The 18,642-nt window shown below is 47.7% G+C and overlaps 1 protein-coding gene across 2 annotated transcripts; it reads right to left on the bottom strand.

Moving 5' to 3' along the window:
* Positions 1–5,779: 5,779 nt before the first annotated feature.
* Positions 5,780–18,472, bottom strand: Spint1 (serine peptidase inhibitor, Kunitz type 1). Of its 2 annotated transcripts, none has more exons than XM_071607315.1 (11): positions 18,304–18,472; positions 17,454–18,001; positions 10,193–10,320; positions 9,844–9,982; positions 9,581–9,751; positions 9,383–9,409; positions 8,945–9,070; positions 8,783–8,833; positions 7,531–7,701; positions 7,294–7,341; positions 5,780–6,842 (listed from the first exon to the last, which is right to left on the bottom strand). In XM_071607315.1, exons 2-11 carry the CDS (start codon positions 17,914–17,916, stop codon positions 6,631–6,633), a joined length of 1,536 nt encoding a protein of 511 aa, XP_071463416.1. In that variant the 5' UTR covers positions 17,917–18,001; positions 18,304–18,472; the 3' UTR covers positions 5,780–6,630. The 2 variants fall into 2 exon arrangements, with proteins under 2 accessions (XP_071463416.1, XP_071463417.1); XM_071607316.1 differs by lacking the exon at positions 18,304–18,472 and adding an exon at positions 18,211–18,299.
* Positions 18,473–18,642: the final 170 nt, after the last annotated feature.

Here is an 18,642-nt window from a genome sequence, read left to right as displayed (position 1 = left end):
CCCTGGGCTGAAGCTGGGCTTCCAGGTGAGGCCATTGACCACAATCCCCTCTCTCTAGGGAAGCTTAAAAGTGCCTTCCCAGGCTTTATCCTTTTTGTGGTAGGGTGGGGACAGAAGTAGTCTTGAGCAATAGGGCAAACCACTCCTCATTCAAGGCTGTTTGTTTAAGTGGGCAGGGATGGGTTTGGGAGGAAAAAAAGCAGTTTTTGTCATTGTTTATTTGAACTGTCAGGATATATAAGTTTTGGAGACAAATCCTCAATACAGGGAAGGCAGGGTGGGTTTTAAAGAATAAGATGATGGAGATTCATTCCAAAGTTAAATGCCTAGAGCGCCCAGGTGAGCACTGAACCCGAGAGTGGCAGGCAGGGTGAGAACTGTGAATGGTTTAGTACCTACCTGGCTGAAGAGAACCCAAACTCATTGCCTGGATTGCTGCAGGAATGTGGGCTCTGGATTGCCAGGTCCTCAAAATTTTTTTTTCAATATTTATTTTTTAGTTATAGGTGGACATAATATTTTTTTTTGTATTTGGACACAATATCTTCATTTTATTTATTTATTTTTATGTGATGCTGAGGATCGAACCCAGTGCCCCACACTTGCCAGATGAGTGCTCTAACCCTGAGCCACAACTTCAGCCCAGGATACAATATCTTTATTTTATTTTTATATCATGCTGAGGATCGAACTCAGTGCCTCATGCAGGCTAAGCAAGCGCTCTATCTCTGAGCCAGAACCCCTACCCTCAAAGTTTTTTCAACAAGCTAGAAATATAGATTTTTTTCCTCTGGTATTAGAAATTGAACACAGGGGGCTGGGGTTGTGGCTCAGAGGTAGAGCGCTCGCCTAGCACGCGCAAAGCCCTGGGATCGATCAATCCTCAGCACCACATAAAAATCATTAAATAAAATAAAGGTATTATGTTCAACTACAACTAAAAAATAAAATATTAACAAAAATGTAACACAGGGCCTCACACATGCTAGACAATTACTGAGCTACATCCCAGACCTTTTAATTTTATTCTGAGACAGGTTTTTGCTAAATTGTATAGGCTGGCCTTAAACTTGTGATCCTCTTGCCTCAGCCCCCTGAGTAGCTGGGATTATAGGCAAGTAACACTGTACCTGGCTCTAAAGGTTTAAAATTTTATATTTATTTATTTATTATCAGGGATTGAAGTCAGGGGTGCTTAACCACTGAGTCACATCCCCAGCCCTATTTTGTATTTTATTTAGAGACAGGGTCTCACTGAGTTGCTTAACTCCTGGCCTTTGCTGAGGCTGGCTTTGAACTCTCAATCCTCTTGCCTCAGCCTCCGGAGCCACTGGGATTACAGGAGTGCATCACCACGCCCAGCTCCTGTTTATTTTTTGAGACAGGGTCTTGCTAAGTTGATGATGCTGGTTTTGAATTGCCATCCTCCTGCCTCAGTCTGCTGAGCCACTGAGATTACAGGTGTGCGCCACCATTTCCAGCCTCTAAATTCTAAATTTATTAAACAATGAAGTCTCCTGACTCTTTAAATGTTGGCAACTAATTAATTAAACCACTGTGTGGGTCAGAGCATGGGTGCCTGCTGCCAGTGTACAAAGGCTTTGATTAGCCTGTACTGTGTAGCTTCTGTGTCCCTCATTCAAGTTATCTTGGTTAATTGATTTAGTCTTGCCTCCTCCCTTTGTCATTCTCCTGTGTCCTGTGGTGTAAACTCTGGTAATGTGGCTCGCTATCTACTTGTTTTTTCCTTTTTCCATCTTTTTTTGTTGTTGTTGTTGTTGTTGTTGGAGATTGTCTCAACACCTTTATTTTATTTATTTATTTTGCATGCCAGGCGAGCGCGCTACCATTTGAGCCACATCCCCAGCCCCCACTCTCTAGTTCTTAAAGTCTGGCTTTAATACTCAAGTGCCTGCTCAATACCCAAGAGCCCATCAGTGTGGCCTCTACCCACCAACCTCCTCACTTTCCTTCTGATGACTTTGGGACACACTGGGAAGCTTGCCACTTCCAAACAAAACAAGACCCATAGTGCTGGGAATGTGGCTCAATAGTAGAAGTCTTGCCTAGGGTGCATGAGGCCCTGGATTCAATCTTCCTGTTACCACACGCAAACACCCCAAAATACCTGTGACTTTTTTTTTTCAGTACTGGGAATTTGAACCCAGAGTCTTATGCATGCTAAGCAAGCACTCTGCCACTGAGATGTATCTCCCACTGTCCATTTATTTGATTGCTATGGTTTTGCTGTGCTTAGATTACCAAACTCACACCCATATGCACCTTATTATCTCATTTTTTTTCAAGTTATTTTTATTGTAGTAAAATACAATAACTGCCAGGTTTCTGTTCTCACGACTAAAAGGCTCAGGGGTCACTCTAGTTAAACTGGGCTAACTGGGCTGCACAAAATAACCACACAAGAGACACAAATACCTTTTTCTTTGGGGTTGCTGTGACGGCTCCTCTGACCTTAAGGGTCCGCAGAAAGAGAGAGCGCGAGAGCACGCGCTGACCCCTTTTATTGAGGAAAAGCTATTCAAATGAGGCAAGGGGTCGGGTTTCAGGGGGCTGAGTATCTTCATGATATCCACTGTCAGCAGGTTGACTGACACCTGGGTAGGCCACACCCAAGGGCACAGTAAGAGGAGGGGACACACACAAGGCACTTCCATGGAAGATTCTATCCTAAACAGGGCAAGGGGTTATATTACAAAGGAACAGGTGAGCATAGCTTCACCCATGGGGCTGTAGCAAGACACACCCATTTCTGTGATTGAGCGCCTCAGCACCCAGCTGGGGAGTGTAACTCAGTCACCCGTAAGGTTGGCTTCCCACAAATAACATAAAATTTACTATCTTAACTATTTTAAGTGTCTAGTTAGGTAGCATTAAGTATATCACCACCATCCATCTCCAGAGAACTTTTTATATTGCAACAGTGAAACAATCACTTCCCACTCCTCCCCCTGCCCCTGAAACCACCATTCTACTTTCTGTCTCTATGATTTCAACTTGTCTAAGTCAAAGTATGTCTAAATATGAGTGGAACCATACAGTATTTATCTTTTTGTGGCTAGTTTATTTCATTTATCATAATATTCTCAAGGTTCATCTGTGTTGTAGCATATATCAGAACTCCCTTTTTTTAGGCTAAATAATATTCCACTGTATATATTATATGTATTCTATTTTGCTTGTCCGTTCATGACTATAGACACTTGTGTTGCTTCCATATTTTAACCATTGTGAGTAATGCTGTTATGAACATGGGTGTATAAATCTCTTCAAGACCTTTGCTCATCTATTTAATACTCCCTCCATGAAGCCATTTCTCAACCTTCTTAAACTCCATGGCTTTACTAGCCTCTGCTTCTTTTCAACATCTATTTATTGGACACTTAGTATCCACCAGCAGGGTCTGAATTGGGAATACTGAGGTAAAGAAGACCCAGTCCAGGTTTTGAGGAGTCTCACCCAAATGAAAGCAGACACACTGACATGGCTCATCTATTTTTTTTTTTTTTTTTTTGTACTGGGGATTGAACTCAGGGGCACTTAACTACCGAGCCACATCCCCAGCCCAATTTTGTATTTTATTAGAGACAGGGTTTCACTGAGTTGCCCAGCACTTCATCATTGCTGAGGCTGGCTTTGAACTCATGATCCTCCCCAGTCACTGGACTTACAGGCGTGTGCCACTGTGCCCAGCCTACATGGCTTATCTGTATGCAGCTTGAGCAAGTGGAGAGGACAGCAACGAACTTTCACTGGAGAATCAGGGAAAGGTTTCTGAGCTGGGTCATATATAGAGTAGGAACTTCCCAGGGGCAAAGGGGCATTTGAGATAGAAGGAACTGCTTGTGCAAAAACATGAGCAATGTCATTTGAGTGGGGATGAAGCAGAGGAAGTGATAAGGAGTGGTTTGGGAACCAAATTATCACAGCCTTTGCATCTGTGCTGCATGCATTCCAGAGTGTAAGCTCCAGGGGAGCAAGGCTGTGTCTTGGCCTCCATTGCTTCACACCTGCCACCTGCCTGAGACTGACCTTCCCTTAAACTCTTGTAGGAAGAAATTACACTGGCCAGTAATGCCAAGAGCGCCCCCTAGTGACCTCTGCAAAGCTCCCACCTCCTCCAGCCAGAGCAGACAGAGCCAGGCAACTATTATCCCAGCAGCTGTAACTAGGGATAGCACTTTGTGTAGCATCATTCCACTTGATCTCTACCCCTCCCTGAGAGTATGTTCACTTCAGGCCAACAAACACTTATTAAGTACTTACTCTGTGTTGATCATTGGGTATTCTAGACATTGTTTGAGTCATTAATCACCCTGCTTATAGAGAACCAACAATAATGGGGGCCCAGAAGAGAGATTGAGTCTGGACAGCGGCCTGGAAAAGTATGGGGTTAGGAGGGGAAATACAGCACCCATGAAAATGAACAAAGAGAATGAGCCCCACCCCTGCCATCTACTCAACATTCACTGAATAACTACCATTAACTGAGGTCACAGAGGGTACATGAGGTGCTGGAGATCCAGAGATGACTAAGATGCCATCTGTGACTCCAGGAGCTTACAACCAGCAGGAAGACAGATAGGTAAACAAAAGAAGAGGTGCCCTGTGCTCAGAGTCCTGTTGGCAGATCCAGGAGTGTGGAGCAAAGAGTACCAGCCAGCAGGACCAGTGCGGCAGTGGGAAGTTTTGATCTTAGGCTGGGATGATAAAGGGAAGGTGGTACCTGTGGTCTCACTGAATAGAACAGGTACAATCAAGAGGCATTACCATTGAAAGGTGGCTCATCTGGTGTGCAGGAAGGTTCTGCTTCCTGGTTTGGCTGCTTCTTCAGAGATGTGCACAGTGGTGGAAATTCAGAGTTGAACACCCAGAACTTCACATATGTAGATTCATGTCAGTGGCACTTCAGTTGCTTACCAGTAGCCCCCAACCTCTCCTGGAAGACTATACTCTGGGGAATATTTTTTGGGTTTGGATCCAGTCCTCCCACACCAACTCCAGGACCTCAGAATTAACCTTCACTGTCAGTTTCCTTGCCTGTAAAATGGGGGTAATAGCACCTTCACCACAAGGTTGTGCTGAATTGCATATGAAATGTAAAGCACTTCAGTAGTGCTTCCCACCTGCTTCTCTCAACAATGTCAAATTTCTAATGATTGTCAGTGCCTGGCATATAGGAGCTCAAAGTGATTTATTAAATAAATGAGTTAATTGAAAGTGTGACTTTTTTTTTCCCCCTCCCCTACCAAGAGATAGTTTGAGCAAACAGAGAAGTGGATTGGCATGGGGTAACTCAATTAATGGCTCTTGGGCAGCACAGAACTTGGGAAGGGCTGCATTTGCTTCTGTGGATGGACAGGGAGGCAGACCTAAGTCTGATCAGGTGGATGGAAGGATCAGGGTTGAAGCCTGTGCAACCCCTCTCCCAACCCCCCAGTACACAGGGGGTTAAGACTCGCCCCAGCTACCGAGCAGGCCCAGTGAGAAGCTCCACCAGAAATCATACTACACAGCAGGGCCTTGGCCTCCAGGTGCCCCCTACTTGCATGGCCCTCACCCCTCCCCTCTGGTGGTCAAATTTGGCACTTCTCTCCACCCTGGGGCCAGAGCAGTTTCGGGAGAGGTGGGAAAACCTGCTAAACAGGATGGCCAAAGTCTGAACCAGTTGGACTGGGCGGTCACATCTACCCCTAGCAATCTTATCCCTCTCTTGCCCGCAGAACAGAGGCAGAAACTGTGCAAAACAAATTATTTTATTTAAAAATTTTATTTTTTGAGGTGCTGGGGATTGAATCCAGGGCCTTATGCATGCTAGGCAAGCACTCCACCACTGAGCTACACCCCAGCCTCACAAACCATTTTATCACACTGTGAGTGAATTGGATTTGTGGGAAATTGAGGAGGGGTTGGTGGTGTGATGTCAGAGAGCCCTGGGGTTAGGCACTGGGGATTCAGGGGCTTGTCAAGGGCAGAGCTCAACCTCAAGGGAAAAGGAAGAAAGAAGGCAAAGGAAGACATACCTTCCATTTGTCTTCACTCCTACCCCTAGGGCATTAAATAAACATAAAGCTTTTTTTTAATTTCCCCTCCCCAACACTGGGGATAGAACCCAGGGCCTTGTGCATGCTAAGCATTAAGCACACACTCTAGCACTGATCTATGCCTCCAGCCCCCAAAAGCAATACTTTACAACACTAACTACAATAGAGAAGTCCTTCCTTCCAGCTCTGGACCGTGTAGTGGAAGGGCAGCTGTGGAAGACACTGGGGCCTCCAGCTTCTGACACCATCCCAGGCACCATGGGGTGGGGGCAGGCAGCTTCAACCAGGACCTAAAACTCCAACTTCCTCTGAACCCCTAGGCAGGGCAGGTCCTTCTATGCACAATACTCCTGGTTCAAGGATTTTTTGCTTCTCTCAGACCCTTGTGTTTTCTCAGAAACAACTAGCCTGAGCCCAGAGGCTTCCAAGACAGCTAAAGCCCTGGCTTTTGAGGCAGAATGTGCCAGGAAAACAGGCAGGAGTCTGGTCCCAAAGTTTTCCCCAGTCCAGGCCTCTGTCTTGGTAAGCAGGAAGCAGGGCCTGGTGAGAGATGGCAAGAGCCCCAGGCTCAGAGGGGTCGGGTGGTATGATTATAGACCAGGTGCTCTGTGTCTTCAGTGGTGGAGACAGTGGAGCTGGCAGGGGTGGGTGGTGGGTGATTCAGGTGGTGATGTCTGCGCAAGTCCTGTCTCTGGTTCTTGAAGCACCAATAACCCAGGATGGCTATCACCATGATGATGCAGGTGACCAGGAGTACAGCAACAGCCACTTCCACAGAGCCTGGGGAAGAAGGAGCAGAAAAAGGGGCTCCCAAGCCTTGCCTGGCTATGACACTTACCCCATTCTACCAAGGGAGTCAAGTCAAATAGATGCCAGGTATGGAAGCACATGGGTACTCAACTCATACCTCCAGCATATAAACTGAAGGCAGCTCTGGCAGCTCAGATGGGTTCCAATGGGTCTTAGGTCTTGGCTCTAAGTTACTCTATTACAGATAGCTTGGGAAAAAGACCTGGGACTCTGATTACAGACATCTCCGAATTTCCACACTCCGAATTTCCCTTCCTTGCCCATGACGGGCCTCACTATTTGATCGCAGTAGTCTGTCTCTATAGGTAACCTTAGGATCCTTTTCAACATGGTTTAAGAGTCCACAACCAATCACGTGGAGTTGATCCCTTGAGTTGATATCTATGCATCCACCTTGGCATCAGGACAGACCAGAGCTTACCTACACTGGAGATGGAGCTTTCCCGTCGCAGACCAAACACATCTTTCTCTGCAACATGATGGGGGAGAGAGACCAGTTAGTATTAAGGGCCCTGAGACTCAGCTGCTCCCAGTGCCCCAGCCCCTCTTTGCCATTCTCTCCCATGGCTTGATGGAGGGGTGACCCACTTAGGCCTTGGGACAGAGCTAAGTCTCTTCTTCTTCATCCCACCCAATACATCCCCACCAGCCCCCTCACTGGAGATGCCGTGACAGGACTCGAGACACTGCTGCTCTTCCTCAAAGTTGTTCTTGTTGCCATAACAACCACCATAAGTGAAGCGGGCACAGCGTTCACTGAAAGGGTTGTAGTACCAGCGTGGGATGCTCTCCTGACAGAGTCCTGTGTCTGGCAGGTCCACACAGTGCCCTGGGGGGTGGAGAGCAGGAAAAGCAGTGAGCACACAGAGAATCCCTGCCACCACCCTGCAGGCCCCACGTGGCTTCTGCCTACCACCTCCTGCCTGCCCCATGGGGAGAGCAACTGTGGTTCAGTGAGGATCTGGGAGCCCCAGAAACATCTGGATCTTCTGCAGTTTTGCCAGAGACAAGGAAGACAAAGTCTGAAAATAAGCTTTGGCATAATGGGAAACTACATGGACTTACACAGTTATTTTTCAATTTTCTGTCACTGTAGTTTGCATTTTTTTTTTTTTTAATATTTACTTATTTATTTTTCGGTGGACACAACATCTTTGTTTGTATGTGGTGCTGAGGATCGAACCCGGGCCGCACGCATGCCAGGAGAGCGCGCTACCACTTGAGCCACATCCCCAGCCCCTGTAGTTTGCATTTTTAACAAAGAAAATGGCTCTCAAAGAGGATGGTTCTCAGGGCTGGGGTTGTGGCTCAGAGGTAGAACGTTCGCCTAGCATGTGTGCAGTGCTGGGTTCGACCCTCAGCACCACATATAAATAAAGAAATAAAATAAAGGTATTGTGTCCAACTACATCTGACCCAGTATGTTCATATTATGCACAACTACAACCAAAAAATATATATATTAAAAAAAAAAGAAGATGGTTCTCAGAGTCTGAGCCTTGGCAAGCAATGATGTCCAGCTAAAATTCACTAACATTGTTTATTATATTTATCATAATTTTCAACTTGTAGCAAATTACAGTTGCTTTCCATTTACCTGAAATTCCTTTTTAATACACTGAGTTTAAAAAAAAAAAAAAAGAAACTGATTAAGTGATCTGCATTGGGCATGGCTAACATTACAAAGCTGTTCAGATAATGGGCGATCATTGAGGTGGGGAAGCATAGTCACAGAAGGGGACCCAGGAGCCAGCCAGAGAACAGGCTGCTCCCCAGGAGAAACCCTCTGCCCTCTAGGGCTTTGGGCCTTAGTCTGGCACATACAATAGGTTCCTCGGGCACTGCCAGGTGGAATGAGGATGGCAGTGCCAGTGTTTGACCTGACCCAGAGGTTCTGGGGAGGATCTCACCTTTGTCACTGAGGAAATGGATACTCTGGAGCTCATCAAAGCCACTGGTGTCTGCAGAGACGAAAAGTCAGAGGCTCAACAAGGGTCTCCCAGGGACACAGGGCAGAGCTGCTGGGACCTCCCTGCCTGCTGCCCACCCCTTTTCCATTCCCCAGGCCTCACATTTTTCACAGGTGGCCTCGTCAGAGCCGTCAGGGCAGTCTGGGGTGTCATCACACTCCAGGAAGCTGTCGATGCAGCAGCCATTACTGCAGCGGAATTGGGTGGAGTGGCAGCTGCCAGAACATACTGGGTCAGGGAAGAACGTGGTAGAGGTGAGGTCAGGCTCAGGCAAACAACAGGTGCCAAGGGTCCATGGTCTGCCTGGCCTTCTCCAACATGATATCCTGATGTGTGCCTATTCTCTCTCCACCAACCCGACTCCTCATACATGTAACCTGGGCAGATTCTGACAGGAAGATGTTGTGTTGGAAGGGGTGGGGTGTTCTATGGTCCTTCCATATTACAAGAGGAGGAATGTGTTGGGCAAAGTTGGCTTGGTCATGGGTATGGAGGAAGACCTGGCACTGTGAGGGAGACAGGGAAAGTAACAACACCTACCTGGATGGTGCCTTTCCATTGAGGGGCCTGGGAGAGAATGGAGAAGTCAGAGAGGCATGGTCAGGTCCCAGCAGATATGAGATGATTGCAGGTGGGGAATAGGAAACTCCCACAGCCCACTCCCTGACTGGTGAAGAAAGACCACCCACCCTGGGTGAAAAGTCAATTAAGCCCCAAAGCTGCCTCTCAAAGGCCCACCTTGCACATCCCGGCAGGCTAGCATACACTCTTCTTCCCGAAGGTAGTTGTTCTTGTTGCCCAAGCAACCTCCATAAGTGAATCTCTTGCAGATTTGTTCTGTGGGGTCATAGTACCAGCGGGGGAAGGAACCCCGGCAGCGGCCCACCTTGTTAGATGCAAGGCAGTAGTCTAGAGGGAGGAGAGCTTGTGAGGGGGAGGCTATGGGACCCATTAGCAGAGGGCGGAAGGCTCCAGGTGCCACCTGCCCACCCTTCCCTCACCTTCCGTCTGCTTGGCAGATAGCACAGTGACTGTGACGTTGGCCTTATTCTCTGGTTGTTCTGAGCCAGTCACTGTCAACTGGAACAGGTAGGTGCCTTCCTTGAGTCCCCACAGCTCCACCTGGTCCGGATTATTCCTCTACACATAAGACTGGTCATCAGGCTTGGACACCCCTTAATACCCTTGGGCTGCCCCAGGAACTCCCAGCCACATACCCACCTCCTAGGGACTTGGTGCTAAATTCATCCTCACCTTCTCTCCACCCCACACCACCTGGAGCCACTGGTTAGCCTATTACCCTAGGAGGCTGATGGGGGAGGAGGTCAGGAAGTCGGTCCAATATCTCACCTCTATCCTGACGTCTGTGCCACCCTGCAGTAGATGCCAATCTGTGTTGTCCACATCCTTTAGCACCAGGGGTTCCTGGGGCTGCACCTTCAAGTCTATGCCCACCCAGGCCCTTGGGATCCGGGACCCTGGGGGAAGGTGAAGTAAGATCAACTCTCACTGAATGGACCAGGTATCTCCTGGGGAAGGAAGTAGGGCAGGGGCACTATGGGCCATATCTGGATCAACTTGGAACTTAGCAGCTTGTGTGGGACATGGTAAAAGCTAACAAAACCAGTGTCTTGTTCTCTATTCAGGGACATTATGACTTTAGTATACTGGAGACATTCTTTATGTAGTAAAACCCACTTTCTGTTTCTTACTGAACAGCCTGTGCTGTCTAACCTCATTTGGGAAGTGTGTATGTACTTGGAGGAATGAGCTTGTTCCTCTATAATAAGCAGGTGCTTGTGCTAATTGCTTTAAAGTAACACTTTAAGGTTAAAGTAACACTTTCTTTTAAAGTCAAAAAAGGAAATGTGTAATTAAAATTTATCATGTTTACTCTGCCAGTCTAGACCATGCAAAAGCCTGTCTGGACAGAGGTCTAAAGCAGAGTTCCTGAGAAATAAGGTAGCAGGCCCTGGAACCCCAGGGTGAGTGGCTATGGGAATGAGGTGTCTGTGTCAGCTCTGACAGATTCTACAAGTGGTAGAATCTTAGTGATAGACTCTTAGTGACAGTCTGTGCCTATGGCTTCCTCTATCCAGGATCAAAAGCCAGGGGACAGAGATAAGAACAAAGCATGAGTTCCACTCATTAAATGGTGGCTCCCAAAAGATATGTCCACTGCAAACCCCTGAAACCTACAAATGTGACCTTATTTGGGAAAAGGACATTTGCAGAAGTATGTATGTTACAGATTTCCAGATGAGGTCATCCTGGATTAGTTGGCTAGGCCCCAAATCTAATGACAAGTGTTTTTTTTTTAAAGTATATATCTTTATTTTATTTATTTATTTTTATGTGGTGCTGAGGATCGAACCCAGGGTCTCACACGTGCTAGGCAAGCGCTCTACTGCTGAGCCACAAGCCCAGCCTCTCCCCTCCACAAGTGTCCTTTAAGAAACAGAAGAGAAGACAAAATGAAAGAAGAGGCCATGTCAAGACAAGCAGAGACTGGAGTGAGGCAGTCACAAGCCAAAAGACACACGGAGCCACCATAAACTGGAAGAGGTGAGGAAGGATTCTCTGCTGAAATCTTCAGAGACAGTGTGTCTCTGATGACATCTTGATTTTAGACTTTTGACCTCTAGAACTGTGAGAGAATAAATTTGATTTTTTAAAAATCATTTTATTGTTGTTGTTGTATATTTTTTATGTGGTGATGGGGATTGAACCCAGAACCTCATGCATTCATTCATGCTAGGTAAGTGCTTTACCACTGAGCTACATCCACACTCCTAAATTTCTGGGTTGTTTTTTTTTAATATTTATTTTTTAGTTGTAGTTGGACACAATATCTTTATTTATTTTTATGTGGTGCTGAGGATTGAACCCAGGGCCTTGCACATGCTAGGCAAGCGCTCACTGCTGAGCCACAACTCCAGCCCAAAATTTCTGTTGTTTTAAGCCAAACAGTTTATAGTGATTTGTTACAACAGCCCTAGGAAATGAACAAAGTGTCTGGCAGGAATTATAGTCCAGTTGGGCAGATAAAATCCAACAACATGAAGCAGTATATGTACAAGACAAGGCAGAGGACATTGTGAGAATGGAGATAGGCCAGAGGAAGGAAGGCATTCTGGAGAAGGGAAGAAGAATTTTTAAATCTTTTTTGTTGCTGACGACAATAGAAAACAAGAGTGAGGAGCTAGGAATCTGCAAGGCTGGTTCAATGGGCAATAAGGAAATCAGCCAGTCTGGCACAAACCTCAAAGAGCTGCAGAATGCCAGGCAAGAGTGTTTGTTCACAACAGAAGTAATATTCAAATATTAAACAACTGGTGATACAGGAAGGGGACAGATGTTGGCTGTGAGCAGTGGGGCAAAGTCCTGGAGGCTTTTGCATTACCAGACTCTGACCTCTGAGATTCCTGATGGAGGCCCAGGAGTCCTAAGGGAGGGGCTAGGACTCAGCAGAGAGCTCCTGCTCTGGGCAGTACTTGTTCACACATATGTTTGGAAAGGTTCTGTGCAGCAAGGAGGGTGACAGGTGGACCAGGGCAGTGGTCAGGGCAAGTTCAACAGGAAGGGTCTGAATCACAAAGCAGTCAAGAAAATGGAAAGAAGGATGTAAGAAACTGGTGGGCAGACACTTCAGGCTTCTCACGAAAGGCTCTGGGAACTCAGGAGGAAGAGCCAGGGCACACATGGAAGGGAAACTAGATTTAGAGGGAACCTGTGTGTTCACTCACAGAGAAGCTGAACTTGAGGCAAGAAAGATCCACCAGAAACAGCAGGCAGTGGCAGATATGTGTGGGCTTTCCAGAGGCCAGGGCTGGAGACAGAAAGGAGGTGTATTTACCAACAAAGCTGATGCCTTGCTGGGTACATTGAGAATGTGACTGCCATCACACTGAGTACCTATCTGCATTACCTATATCAGGGGTCAGCACACTGTGGCCTGTGGGCCAAATTCATCCCACCATCTGTTATATTTTGAAATGGATAAAGAAAAAAAGTATACAACATTAAAATTTGTGGGGCTACTGAGATGTAGCGTAGTAGCAGACTGCTTGCTGAGGATGCATGAAACCCTGGGTTCGATTCCTAGCACTGGGGGAAAAAAAAGTGTGCCTGTAAGTTGGAGCACAACTTTGCCCCTGTCCTTACATATTGTCTAGGGCTGCTTTCACATGACAACAGCAGAGTGGTTACAATAGAGACCTTATTTCACACAAAGCTTAAAATATTTACTATTTTGACCTTTAAAGAAAAAAAGTTTGTTTACTATCATAAAATGTTCTTTCATTTACCTAGAATAATCTCATTATTCCAAATAAAATGAATTCTATATTGGAAAAAAAAATGGAGGAGCTGGGGTTGTGGCTCAGTGGTAGAGCACTTGCCTGGCATGTGTGAGGCACTGGGTTCAATTCTCAGCACCACATATAAATGAATGAACAAAGTAAAGGCCCATTTTTTAAAAAATAAAGGAATCTCTTTTTTTTTTTTTTTAAAAAAAAAAGGAAGAACTTGTTGACTCCAACCTGAGAGGTTAATAACTTGCCCAGGGTCATGGCTCAGTTTGTTTGTTTTTTTTTTAAGTGAAACCAGGGGTCTTGTGCATGCTAGGCAAGTACTCTGTCAATGAGCCACATCCCCAGCACTTCTGGCTCAGTTTTTAAATGGCAAAGCTGGGATTTGAACTGACTCCAGAGCTCATGTCTTCTCCAAAATGTCACACTATAGGTCATCATCTGCTTAGAGGTGTGATTTTTGTTGTTTTAAAATCCTGAGTTTTTGTTTTGTAGTCTAAATAATACATGTATATTAAATTAAAAAGGGAGGTGAAAATTAATTAGCCTCTTTTCCTTAACACCCCAAATTCCTTACACCAAAGGCATCTACCAGTTTGTGTGTAATGAATATAGTATTTTAATTCACAGCTTTCTTTCCTTCTTTCCTAAACCATGCTGTCTTGGGGTTTATTATTATTCCAACAGCATCACAGGATTCAATTAGAGGATGTGTTGACAGACACTGAAATTGTTTCCAATTCTTCATTATTATAAACAATACTACAATGAATAACTGTCTGTCAAGCTGTTGTATACATGTGTAAATCGAGCAGCAAAATGAATTCCTACAAGTAGGATTGTGTCAATGATGACAGCATCTACAGTTCTGATACTGCCCTCCATGGAGGCTCTAAAGAGGGTCACTTCAGGTATAAGAGTGAGTGTGGGGGCTGGGATAGTGGCTTAGTGGTAGAGTGCTCAGCATGCATGAGGCACTGGGTTCAATCCTCTGCACCATATAAAAACAAACTAATGTATCCACCTAAAACTAAAGATACATAAATAAATAAATATTAAAAAAAAAAAGAGTGAGTGTGTACATGAGCTGGGGTTGCGGCTCAGAGTTAGAGCGCTTGCCTAGCATGTGTGAGGCCCTGGGTTTGATTCTCAGCACCGCATATAAATAAATAAAATAAAGGTCCATTGATAACTAAAAAAATATTGAAAGAAAAGAAAATTTAACAACAAAAAAAAGAGTGAGTGAGTGCAAAGCAAGAAGAAAAGGTAAAGTCAGGTGTGGTGGAACACACCTGTAATTCCAGGAGGATCACAAGTTTGTGGCCCACCTCAGCAACTTAGCAATAATTTTTTTTTTTTTTTTTTTTTTTAGGAGTGGGGATCTAGCTCACTGGTATAGTGCCCTTGGGGCCCAGTCCCCAGTTTAAAAAAATTAAAAAAAAAAAGTTTAGGAGATGAGGGCAGCTGGTAGAAGGCCAAGTCACAGGATTCTTCCTTAATGAGGCAGAGAAAGCAGAGCCAATGGGGCAATGGGGAAGCTCACAGAATTGGTCACAGAGAAGAGACCCAGGACACATGGAGACAGCAGAGGGATGGAAGGGAAGAGGTTTCACAGGGAAACATGTCAAAAGTTATGGATACCTACAAAACTGAGAAAACATACTGGATTTAAGGAGTTTAGAAAAAAGAGAGTAGAAAAATGTCTGGAAGTAACCCTGGCTCAGTGGTGATCAGGAAAAGAGGCTGAGAGATGAAATAAGAGGGCAGTGAACTGGAGGAGCCACCGCCTTGCATTTTGTAGAAAATGAAAGAAAATAGACTACTTAGAAGCCTACCTAGCAAACAAGAGATTATAGGCCTCAAGCCCAGCCCCCTAGGTCAAAGTGGCAAGGAGAGAGATGCCAGACCTTGAATAGAATTAGGAACTTCCTACCCACAACTTGCTAAGCCCCAGGTCCCAGGACAAGGGCCGATGCCCTGCCCTACCACTCCTTTGTTCCCATCCCCAAGAGACCAAAGGCTAGACTGGCAATAAAACCAGCCCTCCCCCAGCTGCCAAGCTCCAGGACATCTCCAGGGAAACACAGATTCCACCTCCTAAACCACTCTGCCATAGGAAAGATGGGGGAGGGCAGGAGCAGGGGAGAGGAGGGACAAACTCCTTGGCCTCCAGCTGTAGGAATCTGGACTGGACTGGCCTGGCCACAGGCAGGGAAGAGAAAACAAATCAACCCTTTTCAACAGGATTTCTCTACCAAGTATAAGAATCAAAGATTTAGGACTGGGGATATGACTCAGTGGTAGAGTACTTGCCTGGCATGTGTGAGAGTCTTGGGTTCAATTCCCAGTACCAGAAAAAAAAAAAAAAAAAATGTTCAGAAGCCCTGACTACCCAGTCTATTTTGGCTGCTTCTGTCTGCTCTAGCCTCCAGTTTACCAGCCAGACTTAGCCAACAGTGGAGCCCTTGACATACACAGCTTCCCCCAGTTTCCAAGGCAGAACCCTGAAAATAGTCTACAATGTCCTGGGGCTCACTTGTAGTCCAAGTCCTACCCAACTTTTTACATGCCCCAGGAAATCCCCACTCTAGCCTACCTTGTGCCAAGTAGGCCAGTCCTTGGGGGTTTCCAGATGAGAAAGGCTGAGCCCAAGACCAGGTGACCCTTATCCAGTTCACCTTCCTGACCAGACTTCAGAGATCTGGCTCTGACCCTCGGTGGGCCTCCTACAGGGCCTATGTCAGAGCAGGAAGGGCACTGACAATCAATTAGAGTCACTGCCACCTACACTATCTATTGCTTCCTTGTGGAACAGGCTCCAGTTCTGGCCCAGTGGGACCTCAGAGTTCAGCTTAGACCATAGATATTGACCCCCATTTCACAGAATTCCCATCTCACTTCTCCTCAGAGACACAAAAGAGCTACTGGGAGACCTGGAAGAGGTACTAGCCCTAGAAAAGGCTGGAGAGGAAAGTCCTTTGTCTACTTTCCACACTGAGCTCACCTCTGACTCAGCCCCAGCCCGTCCTGGCCACTGGACTCCCCAGTCTTTGCTTTTGTTATCTGTTGGCTATCTTGGGTCAGAATGCTAGGTTTCTACTGGAACGGTAGTCTCATGTGAAAAAAGAACCCAGGACTTTTGGAGGTCTCCCTGCGTGAGTCCTTAAGTTTACAATTTATGGACATTATGGTGGGGTGGGGGCTCAGTTTTCTAATCTAAAAAGCAGTTGACCAACAACAGCATCCTTTTCAGAATGAGGCCTGCAGGATGAATGGCACAGAATTCAGTAATGGTTATCTGTTTATGACCCACTTTTGTCCTGGAGCCCTACCTGGCCAGAGAGCAGGTGAAGAAAATGAGGAGGAAAGGTTTTTGACCAGTCTTGATCTCACTCCCTACTGCTCAGTTGGAGGAAGAAGGAGGAGTTTTGACCCCCATTTTGCCCCTATCCGTGGAAGTAAACAAGGTGAGCAGACAGCTCTGCTACCATTTCCTAAGCAAGGAGAGCCCTGCTTGGTTCACATGGGTGAGTGCATGCACACATACATACACACACACACACACACACACACACACACACACCTGCATGAACAGGTGACATCCTTCCCCTACCAGGTATACATACCACTGGGCTGACTCACCCAGCAACCTTCCTCATCCCCCACCCCAGAGCCTCTGGGCTATTGTGCCCCCAACACCACCTCTCTTGGAGTCAATCCCAGACAGGGCTTCTTCCTTAGTCTCTTGGGGTCTGCCTTTCCCCTCCAGATCAACAAAAGGCCAATCTGTTCTCAGGTGTACAGAGATGTCAATCAGCTCAACATCCAGCCAGTGGAGGAGACTAGCCAGGCTCACTTGCCAAGGACTCAAGGTGCCTAGGACAGTGGTTGGCCAGGGTACATTTCTAGTCACCAGGCTGCATCCAGACACCTAATAATTTGACTCAGCCTATGAGGGTCAGAGGTTGTGAAGCCTGGAAAGTTGTCTCTTCTCTCCCATACACACAGCCCAAGGCCAGGCTTCCCTTGGGTGCCAGATCATCACCTCTGAACATTCTGAATTCAAGAGCCAGTGCCTGGGCTCTGGAATGTCCCCCATACCCACTCATACCATCTTTCTTTTGTTCACTGGTTATAGTTCCTCCTGGAGGAATCGGGTGGAATTGGATTTTCCTCCCTAACTTCTTTCTGATGCTTGGTTCCCTCGGGACCATAGTTAGTTCCCTTTGGACCATAGTTAGTTCCCTTTTGAGCCTCTCCAGATCCATCCATGCCCGCCATCTCTGCCTCCTCCTTTTTACCTCCAAAGCCCTGGGTCCGAAGCTCGTGGTACGAGTGGTAAACCTCTCTTGTGAGGTAGTTGATGAAGCCCTCTCTGCGCGCGAACTTGCACACAAAGTTGTGCTCGTAGAGGCAATTCATGAGGAAGCAGGCGGTGATGGCGTCCTCGCCGCCGTCGGGCTGCAGTTCCACCAGCGCCAGGTTGCAATTCTGGGTGGTGCAACAGGAGCGCACGCAATCCCAGCCCCGGCGCACGGTGGGGGAACCCAGAAAGGTGGCCCCGTTGCTGACCGAGGCTTCCGTGTCCAGCACGAAGGCAGGAACCCCCGGAGTGAAGAGGTTCAGGCAGGCAGTTCCCGCCGGCAGCTCAGGGGGTGCGGGAGGCAGCCCGGACTCAGTGATCTGGAGACCCAGCACGCACAGAAGCAACACCTCAAGGACCACAGGGATGCCGGCTTGGGCAAGGCGAGCGCCGGCCATCATCCTCCCAGGGGCCGTCGCCCTCTTCCCCAGGGGGGGGGAGTCACCTTCACAGTGCGAGCCTCTGGGTTCTGAGGGTACTTGTGACCTGAGAGAAGGGAGGGGACAGAGGAGACACGCCTGATCAGCCTGGGTGGGAGACTTCGAGGGAGGCGGGCAGGCAGGCAGGAAGTCGGGGTGCGGGGACACGGAACACCCCGCAGTGAAGAGGGGCACGCGGGCCCGACCTCCCCCACACACTCTAGTGACCGGGTCGCCCGACGGACGGACACACAAACTGCTAAGAAGCTCACGTACCCGGACGCACGTACAGGTGCCAAACAAACGGCCAAACATGCTCCGAGCCCGCTCCGCCTCCGCCTCCGCCTCGCGCTCCAGGGCCTCGGTTACCTGGGCAGGTGAGTGGGGTGGGGCCTGGCCTGCCGAGGATCCGGGCCCAGTTTCCTGCGCGGCTCAGGCCGCGGCTTCTGCCGGGGTGCCGAGTGCTCTCGGGATCTGCCACCGCCACCCCCTAGTTTCTGGTGAAACTGAGTCAGCGCGGCCGGGGCGGAGCGGACATTAACTCCTGCGTCGCCGGCCCCGCCCACGCCGGTGCACCCCCACCCGCCCGTCCCAGCCGAACTTCCGGCCCCGCCAGCTCCGCCAGCCCCGCGGCCCTGGGACCTCAGCCTCCCCGGGAGCTGCCAGGTTTTCAGAGCTCTTGGAGAGGGGAGCCGCGTCCCCACGAGG

The sequence above is a fragment of the Marmota flaviventris genome, chromosome 2 (genome assembly GCF_047511675.1).
Source record: "Marmota flaviventris isolate mMarFla1 chromosome 2, mMarFla1.hap1, whole genome shotgun sequence".
Classification (NCBI taxonomy): domain Eukaryota; kingdom Metazoa; phylum Chordata; class Mammalia; order Rodentia; family Sciuridae; genus Marmota; species Marmota flaviventris.
The sequence above is the reverse complement of the archived record's forward strand: the minus strand, read 5'-3'. Positions and strand labels throughout refer to the sequence as shown.

Excerpts from the sequence above, each read along its gene's own strand:
- Spint1 (XM_071607315.1), bottom strand. The coding sequence starts at position 17,916 with ATGATGGCCGGCGCTCGCCTTGCCCAAGCCGGCATCCCTGTGGTCCTT. Across the intron at positions 9,752-9,843 it reads ATCTGCCAAGCAGACGGAAG|ACTACTGCCTTGCATCTAAC; the intron begins GTGAGGGAAGGG and ends TCCTCCCTCTAG. Across the intron at positions 7,702-8,782 it reads CCATTTCCTCAGTGACAAAG|GGCACTGTGTGGACCTGCCA; the intron begins GTGAGATCCTCC and ends TCCACCCCCCAG.